Source organism: Cicer arietinum, chromosome 4 (assembly GCF_000331145.2).
Source record: "Cicer arietinum cultivar CDC Frontier isolate Library 1 chromosome 4, Cicar.CDCFrontier_v2.0, whole genome shotgun sequence".
NCBI lineage: Eukaryota > Viridiplantae > Streptophyta > Magnoliopsida > Fabales > Fabaceae > Cicer > Cicer arietinum.
Window position 1 is genome coordinate 55,617,245 of NC_021163.2, and position 9,532 is coordinate 55,626,776.

General features: G+C 31.1%; 2 protein-coding genes across 6 annotated transcripts in view; one reads left to right on the forward strand and one right to left on the reverse strand.

Annotated features, from left to right (window-relative positions):
- Nucleotides 1-3,470, forward strand: part of LOC101494066 (uncharacterized) — a 7,441-nt gene extending 3,971 nt beyond the window's left edge. For 2 of the 4 annotated variants that reach the window (XM_004498219.4, XM_004498220.4), the window contains exons 5-9: nucleotides 291-387; nucleotides 488-541; nucleotides 622-731; nucleotides 912-1,117; nucleotides 2,700-3,470. In XM_004498219.4, coding sequence (XP_004498276.1) covers nucleotides 291-387; nucleotides 488-541; nucleotides 622-731; nucleotides 912-1,117; nucleotides 2,700-3,340 — 1,108 coding nt within the window. In that variant the 3' untranslated portion in view covers nucleotides 3,341-3,470. The remainder of the gene's footprint in view (nucleotides 1-290; nucleotides 388-487; nucleotides 542-621; nucleotides 732-911; nucleotides 1,118-2,699) is intronic. The other 2 variants (XM_004498221.4, XM_012715149.3) reach the window with 1 other exon arrangement.
- A 488-nt stretch (nucleotides 3,471-3,958) lies between these two features.
- LOC101495006 (probable NAD(P)H dehydrogenase subunit CRR3, chloroplastic) lies at nucleotides 3,959-6,798 on the reverse strand. Of its 2 annotated transcripts, XM_073367232.1 has the most exons (4): nucleotides 6,498-6,798; nucleotides 5,756-5,901; nucleotides 5,579-5,652; nucleotides 4,059-4,289 (listed from the first exon to the last, which is right to left on the reverse strand). In XM_073367232.1, the coding sequence occupies exons 1-3, from the start codon at nucleotides 6,737-6,739 to the stop codon at nucleotides 5,618-5,620; spliced, it is 423 nt and encodes a 140-aa protein (XP_073223333.1). In that variant the 5' UTR covers nucleotides 6,740-6,798; the 3' UTR covers nucleotides 4,059-4,289; nucleotides 5,579-5,617. The 2 variants fall into 2 exon arrangements, with proteins under 2 accessions (XP_004498280.1, XP_073223333.1); XM_004498223.4 differs by lacking the exon at nucleotides 5,579-5,652 and having other exon boundaries at nucleotides 3,959-4,289; nucleotides 6,498-6,797.
- Nucleotides 6,799-9,532: the final 2,734 nt, after the last annotated feature.

Below are 9,532 nucleotides of genomic sequence, written 5' to 3' on the forward strand. Positions count from 1 at the left end.
GGAAAGAAAATCGAGATGTAGAACAGGATCACCTAGATGGTGAAAGGCAGACCATATGGTAAGTTTGTATTGTCTGATATGTGGTACAGAAAAAATAAATTGAAAAGAAGAAGATAGAGTGGAAAGCCAAACATTGCATAATAAGAACGATGTTTTGGAAAATGAAATAGGCATGGCTTTGAGTGGGATAAGATTTGGTTACTGTTATGATGTGAATTGCATAAATAGTTTTAGATTGTGCAACATAATTTTTTGTAAATTGTAATCATGCTTTATGGTTTCTTGTGCAGCAATGTTGTTTGCCGTGTAATTGAAGGCGAGGGTGGTTTAGGTCCTTTAGTTAGTATTTTAAAATGCTCAGATGTAGCTGGAGCTATTGTGGAAAAGGTAGTAGAATTTATTAAATGTTCATTAATTCTAGCAAGATCACAAAATATAAAATAGAAAACTCAACAAGGTTTTGATTGTGGTATGATGTGTTCTGCAGTCTTTGAATGTACTTGGTCAGATATTAGACCCTAGCAAAGAGATGCAATTGAAGGTTTGTATCGCATATTGTGCGCACTTATTTTGATTTGTATTTTTTTCTGATTGATTGTCAAGTACATTGATTCTTTTCAGTTTTATGATGGATCAGTTAATGGATCTGAGAAGGTATTTGGTAGAGCCAAAAATGACGGTTCAACGGGATTAAGTAGCACTGAGCAAGCCGCATCGAAAACAAACCCAAGGTTAGTTACTGTTATAGGGAATATGAACCGTAGTTTCTAAATGGGTGTAGTTTTTTTTGTTGAAGTTCAGCTATATAGAGTAAAATGATTGATCTTCACTGTATTTGATTGAGAAGCAAGTGACTAGTGCTTTGCAAAGTGTATTTAACACTTAACATTGGCTTATTTTCTATTCGATAGTTCATTCAGGAACGATATATTGGACTCGGTTTTCACTGCACGCCTTGTTGAGATTTTAAAGTCCCCATCACCCAGTTTACAAGAAAAGGCTGCATCTGTTCTTGAGTTTGTGGCATTGACAGACCCATCACTGACTGCGATTATCTCTGTGGATATTGAAAATGGTCTCAATTCTACTTTTCAGCAAAGTTTATTGAAAATCTCAGGTAAACAATTTCTGCTCTTTAATGTGACTCATTTCCACTTTTGCTTTAGGATGTATTAATAAATAGATGAAAGTAACAAAATAAATTTATCATGTCTGTTTCAATATGAGTGTGATTTTTTATATAAGAGAAGGCACAGACACGTAAGAGAAGAAATTGGATTTCCTGTGAGCTGCATTTTTTTTAATTATAAATGTATTATTATATATAATGGTTTATATAAAATTAATTTTGTAAATGTGTATCTAAAGACCTGCACCTGCATAAGTATCAAAGTATGTTTTGTAATAACATGACTTTATGAATAAAATATAATATAGGAGAAATTGCACAACTCAGGTACTTGCACCTACATAACAGTAGTGGTTAGTGGTAAACTACTACTCTAGCATAGTTTGTGCTAAAGATATCACATAAAACCATTAATGTATCTTCTTCACCAAAAAGTTAATATTTTTTAGATAGTTGGATGGTATTGTTGAGATTCTACATCGACTAGAGAAATGGTTTAAGTTGTCCTTGTAAGGCTCGGGCAATCCTCATCCTTTGTGCTAGCTTTTAGTTAGTTAGGTTTTGCTAAATTCTAAGAGTATTAAAGCCTCTACGACCAGTCCAAGCGGTCGAGATTTCCGTTCAGGCATTCCAATTCTTCTTAGAAGTTGAATTTCAACATAAGTTGGCTGGAGCCGTTGCATTTTCCATGCACATGCTCTAAACCTGAACCGAGATATTGACTAAAATTGACAATATTAACAAAAAGGTAGCATAATGTGCTTTGCAGGAATTATCTTGGTACCTATAAATTCTGATAATTATTGTGATACTTTCGTACTTTTTATTTACATATTTTCACCTCTTGGTTTCGTATTCAACCTAATATGGAAAGATGAACAATTTTTTTTACCAAAAAAAAAGTTGATCTTGTTTTATCAATATAAAAATCATTTGCAATCAACTGCTAATCAGATAGCTTACTGAAGGGTGAAACATTAGCAATTTAAATACTTCTCAATGTGTCCTTATTTCAAATTATGTTTTTCAATGAACCTTTCGTTTTTACTAGGATATGAGGGGGATATTTTTCCATATATGACTAAATGAGTCCAAAAGTTTAAAATGGTCAACAGTCCTTGGTGTGGTGAGATTTAGGCCCTATCAGGATTAACAACTCAATTAAACACTTATAGCATAATGCTACCAGTAAGTGCTTATGTATGAGCTATATCTAAAACAACAGATAAAATAAAGTCAAACTGGTTTCTTAAACTCCCAATTTCCCAAACAGTCTCACAAATGTTTATGTCAATAGATAAGTTTAAATAAATCAATCCAAACTGACCCTTAATTTAAGAATGGACCAGTAACGTTCAAACTCTTGGCAAATTAGTCAAAGAGGCTTATCATCATATTTGGAACTGTTACATGAAGATTTAAAACTAGTTTTATACCTCTATCACAGTATACATAGTAGAAAAAGGCTTTTACTTTTAGGTCTTATTCTCTAGCACTATTTACATGGCAATAACCTTTATCTTCTTCTGTAGATAAAAAATGTGCATCATAATTTGTTATGCCTATGCAGCAAACATGGAATCTGATATGGAAGATCAGTTTTCAGTGGCCCATGCTATTGAACTTGAAGAAGCTGGTCTTGCAATATCTGCAGCATCCCGGTTACTAACAAGACTACTTGACTCTAAGCAAATTCGCGATAATTTAAATTTCTCCAGTTTCATTGACACGCTCCGCGAAATCCTCAAGTCAAATATTCCCCTCCGAAGCAAAGATTGGGTAGCTGCATGCCTAGTTAAACTAAGTTCTCTCTCTGGTTACGACACAAGTTCTAATAATCCAATCAATGTGGAAGTTACACTTTATGAGACAATTCCAAGACTTGTAGAACAGATCAAAACTTCATTCGCCTTAGAATCACAGGAAAATGCTGTTGTAGAACTTAATAGAATAGTATCTGAAGGAGTGGTAGATTGTACAGGAACTATTATTTCTGAAGGGGCAGTGTATTCTTTGGTGAAGTTGATAGAAGAAGGTAGTGAAAGAGGTGTTGAAGCAAGCTTGACAATACTGTATAATCTGAGTATGGACAGTGAGAACCATTCAGCACTTGTAGCTGCTGGAGCAGTCCCAGCCTTAAAAAAAATTGTTCTGTCAGAGAAACCACAGTGGCAAAGGGCGCTGCATTTGCTCAGGAGCTTGCAAACATGATGAGTCCAAGGGCAGAAATTCTTTAAACAATTGTTATGTCATACTTTACGACGTGTTTAAAAGAAAATCTTAACTCTTATATGTAAAACTAGTTTTGATTCTACTAATGTATTTTTGATTTTGCATCTTAGATTAGATAGTGCATAAAGCCAGGCTTTGTTTTCTTCTTTTTAATGGTTGCAATGATAACAGATACTCTTTTTTTGTTTATACCTAACTTCAAATAAGAAAACCATAATTCAATATGGTTCAATATGCAGATGATATAGCATGTACATATAGTGAATTGTACCTATTCTGCTAGGATTACAGAAGGAATTTCAAAATGCTAAATCTATTAACTATCTAATCTCATCGGAAATTAATGAAAATATAGTCATTTAATTACTTTTTGAAGAATACATCCACACTCCTTATACACAAAAACAAATCCTTGTGATCTCAATGCAGATACACTTGTGACGGAAATATAGATTACCCTACTCGTCATAGAAAATCCATCACAATATCAACAAATGCACACAATAATCTATATAAGTCTAAGTGTGTATAATAGTCCAATAATAAAAATAATCACATAATGCCCAAAAACAAAAGCAATTACGTTTACTCGTGAGCTAAATCAATAAAATTTTAAAATATTTTACATTTATTTAGTGTAAGTTTAATCAAGTGAAGTGATTACAAATACAATTACAAATACAATGCCTCAGAAGGCTAAAATTCCAACATGTAACACCATTAAATACAAATGTATGCAGTGTTTCTTTGAACTTTTGAGTAATTTACAACTATTCAATCTACAAAAAGCAACTGGCCAATATTCACAAGAGAAGGTCATCAAGAAAAGGACTACTAAATGGTAACTTGATTGCTCCAGAAGCTATTAGGAGTGATATACCCCAAATTGGTAAAATCCATCGTAACGCAAACAGCAGAATTCCCTTTCCTGCAACAGTTTTAAATCATTAAATAAGAATTATAAAGAACTATTTCAAATTCAACATTATTTAAAAAAATAATAACATGAAATAGAAAATTACAGTGTAGGAAGTTGTAACTGTTAAATATGCAAGAATTAAAATAATATATGCAATACCCTCTTAAGCATTCATTTATATTGTGAGTTTGTGAAGCAACAAATTGAAGCTTCTATGTAATTGCTTGTCCACATCGCAGTTCATGTAAAACCCAAACACATGCTACACACGCTAAGTTATCTTGAGGATTTTCTACTAGTAGGGATCTAATTGTAGAGACACGAAAGCACACATGCTACACACGCTAAGTTATCTTGAGGATTTTCTACTAGTAGGGATCTAATTGTAGAGACACGAAAGCACACATGCTACACACGCTAAGTTATCTTGAGGATTTTCTACTAGTAGGGATCTAATTGTAGAGACACGAAAGGGATAAAACGGGATATCTTGGGATAAGCTATCCATGCCAAAACAGTTCAGTGGTTCGCCTTTCTGAAATCTTTGTTTCTTTGTCATAGCAATGCTTGGAAGCTCATCATGCACCCGAATGCTATGGTGTCAAGGATATTCAAGGCTGGGTATTTTCCTCGGTCTGACTTTCTTAAAGCAATATCGGCCACAACTTAGGACAACCTTAGGATCCGATGTTTACAAACTATAATATAAGTTTTGTCCGGAGACAAGCAAACATGGCTGCCTACAATTTAGCAAAGGACTCATCTTCATTAGCTAGCACACAAGATTATTACTTCCCACAACTGTCTTTTCTCTTTGATAATTTGATTGATAGTGAAATGCATCACGTTTCTTAATTAATAAAAAAAAAATTATGCTACAAGGATATATGTCCAATTATTCATTTATACTTGTTAATAGTCTCAAATTGGATGAGATGAGGTTTGACAATGTGTTTGTAAATGGGGTTAGTCTTCACCTTACAAGATGGTTTTTCAGGGTCCTGTTTGGTCCAAGTCAAATTCTAAGATGGTATCAGAGCCTATAGGTCATCTGCTATTAGGTCACCGCTTTCAAGTCACGCTCCATTTGTCCAATCATGGGCGTGAGCAGTATTAAGAGTCCTACATTGGATGAGATAAGACTTAACAATGTGTTTATAAGTGGGGACAATGCTCACCTTACAAGCCGTTTGTAGGAGTTGAGTTAAGTTCAACCTATGAAGCACATACTCCGACATTGACACTAGACTAAAACAATTTGTAACCCTGAGAAGAATAAATCATAATGTTTTTCTCACATTTTTTGATCCCATAATATTTCTCTCTCAATTGCTCATTCATACCATCTTTTCATAACATTCATCTCCTATACCTGTGCAATATTTATTTTATCATATTACAAAGAAAAACATTTGCTACAATCATTATCAAAGAAACAAAAAGTTATGGAAAGGCAGTTACCAGTTTCTACTTACTGGAACTGGAGGATTGTAATCTGGTCTCTCCATTGTCACCTAACCATTCTCCTGTTTCCCTCAGCTTTTTCTGCATTGCCCCTTCCATTGCTTGCCCCAAGAACAAATCCAATACAGTCTTCTTTATGTCTGAATCTTTGTTCATTCTTTAAAAAGACCCATAAAAATCAAACTTTACAATCAAATTGGGGCTCTTTTAAAAAATTTGATTAAAAAAGCCATCAAAATTATGCTAGAATTATAGAGCAACGAAAGTGTGAGAAAATCATAGAGAAAATAAAAAAATAAAGGTAATCTGAATGTTGATCAAGTTTCTGAACTAATTGAGCCTAGCAAGCTATCTGAACTGCTACAGTTACAACTAACTCAAAACTCTAACAAACTAGGTAAAAGAACCGTAATCGAGTTTGTTCAGTTAAGGTCAAACTTTACTTAACATCTGACCGAATGTTGATCAAGTGTCTAAACCAATTGAGTTACATTTGAGCGTAGTTAGCTAACAGAACCACGACAGTTACAACTAACTCCAAATTAACTCTAAAAAAAGTGAGTCATGAATTACTCGATATAACATTCATTCAATTACAAACTAAAAATCCAAACTCAAATGTAGTTACGCATGATATTTGTAACTAACTAACTAACTCAAACTAATTGTAACAAACTAGTAACGGTTAAAACTAACTCCAAACTAGTTACGGTTAAGTAAATAAAAAAAGAAAGAAGAGGAAGCAGAGCGTACTTGAGCTCGGGCTCGCCGTCTCTGAAGCTTCCGGCGCCAACAGCACGTTCAAGTTGGGTGATAGAAGGCTGTGGCGGTCGAAGGCGGCGAAGCCTGTTTGTGGGAGCGAGTGAAGAAGGTTTTTGGTTTTGGGGAAGATTGAGTTGTTGGGGTGTAGAGGAAGAAGAAGAAGAAGAATCTGGGTTTTGGGGAAGGTTGGCATTAGCAACAATGGGTTTGGTCATAGAAAATGAGCAAAACATTGCGTTAGTTCTTACCGTGTCTTCCACCTTCACATAACTCTATTAAATAAAACGATAAGATACTTGCCACAAGATATCTCTTTAATACTATCTTTTTCTTCTTTTATTTTAGACATTTTTTTTTATACATATTTCTTTTTTTTTAAACTAACTAATACATATATTATCCTTAATTACAGTTTTGATCCTATATTTTAACTTATATTTTTTAAATCACATAACACTATAGTTATATTTCTCAACTACAATTGTACCTCGACGTCTTGAGGTATAATGTGACTTAAATAAGCGTAATAAAATAAAATATATAATTTTTAATATATAATATATTAATTAATTTTTTAAAAAAATGAACTATACATGCAGAAATTCCTATTTTATAACTTGTATATATCTTTAATGGAAACTAGTCAAATACCATCGGTGTTTCTAAACGGTTCACATTGCTAATATACTTTATGAAAGAAAATGATTTATATTATAAATAAATGATTTAATTTATTATATTATAATTAATAATTAATAAAAAAATTAAAATGGATAACGAATGAAAAATATTTGACAATGACTCAATCTGATCTCGTATTATTATATGTATTAATGATAAATATTTATTTTTTAATTTTTTTAATATTTATGAATGATAAATATTTATTTAATATTTTTTTAATATTTATCTTGTATTTTTTCATGTATTAGTGGAAAATAAGTGTCCGGTGATTTTTTATATTTATCACTTTTAAATATTTATCTAGATTTTTAATCCATCAATTATAAATCTTTATCCTATGTTGTTTTTAATATTTAACGATGAGAAATATTTGTCTTGTGTCTTTTTGTGTATTAGTGATAAATATTTCTCTCGTAATTTTTATATTTACTATTGACGAATATTTATTATGTATAAGTGAAAAATATTTATTTCATTATTTTTTATATTTATTATTAACAAATATTTTTTCCGTATTAATTATATGTATCAATAAAAAATATTTATCTATAAATTTTTTATATTGACCAAAAGATCATCTAGTTGAAGTTATATTGTGATCTTTTTTCAGTAGAAGACTTTACAAACTTAGGTGACATTGAGAAATGAAAAGAGCTACAATTTGAGCTAATGAGAAGCTTAAGTGAATATGAACCACAATAATGAAACATTGTTTGATTAGGTGTCAAACATAGAAGTAAGAGGTATAATTATAATTTCAACAAACATATAACTTTCTTAAATTATAGATATAACTTTGTATGTAAATTTAGTTAGAATTTAGTAATAGTAATAATAATAACTACAATTCATGAAATTAAGTAATTTATGATACAATTGGAGATGAAAATATGTTTAAAATCTCGTGTATTGTTTCACATTGGAGGATCTTGATCCTTTACACATACTAGGGAATTAAAGACCATTGATCAAAGGTAGTAGATAGATAGGTCTATAGATAAGCTATAATTACTTTAACATTTTTCTCTGTACAATTACAGAAAAATGATAGTTAAGTAGGTATATATTCTGAACAACTCACAATACTTGATTATGATAGAGAATATTCAAGTGAAAACTTGTTTTTATTTTTTAGTGTATTTTTTTCAATATTTTTTCTTCAGGTCCTTATATTAATTTCCTTGCGTGATACAACAATGTCAACGAGAACTAACTTTAGGAATTAGAGTTGAGCTGAATCGAAGTGCGCATGAAGGAGTCATTTAGTTTGGAGGCCACACTCGATCCTCACTCTCAACCAATATTTTATAAATCAGACATGTCCGTTAGAAAAACTGTTGGGTGGAAGAGAGCTAGCTTATGTGTGCTAGTATGTTGTATAGATACAGAATTTCAGTTAATAAATAAAGTGATTACATTTTAACACTCATTCAACTCTTTACCAATCTCTCATATGCTTGTGTGTGTGTGTATTGTTCTAAGTGTGAATATCTTCAATAAAATCCACATTGTACTATGTATTTGGGCTTCTTAGGTGTGCATACAAACTTGTTTTAGTGGATTTCATCCTAGCATAGGAAAAAGTTTTGCTATCCTGTTTGTATAAGTAGTAGATTATTCATTATACACTCCTCTAGAATCAAATTCATTAGAAGCATCGCTGAAGATGCATTGAAAAAATCATTTAGATGCTACTTTTTCTTATATGTTACGTCCAGACATGCAAGGTTTGAGATTGGCAATGGCACGGCTTGAATGTTACAAAATATCATTAATTATTAATTTCTCATAATTTTAATTAATTTTTTAATATTTAGATTAATTTTATGGATGAATTTGATTATTTTTATTTTTAATGGATGAATTGTTGATTTTTTATAAGAACTTTTAGTAGATTGTAAATAGATTAGTGGATTGTTTTGATTCATCCGTTAACATCCATTTTTTACGGTGATAAAAATTAATTTTGACAGAGTTAATTTTAATAAAAGCGAATTAAATGTAACATAATTTCTATGTGTGATGTAATACATAAGAAAGTATTTTTTTTTTATTGATTCTTGTTGTTTGGATCAATTGAACTAAAATTACTTTTAAGATGTAAAATTACCAAAGGATACTGTCTTAAAATTATCTAAATTAAAATATGAAATAAAATACTAAAATATTAAATATTAAATGTAAAGTATTTAAATTAAAATTACAAATCGAGAATATAATTTAAATTGCAATCTATAGAATTGAGTTTGAAAAATTAAATGTTTTTGGTAATCCCGGTACTTCTTAAGTGAAAAAAATGTGATAAACCTTCTCTTATATATATATATATATATATATATATA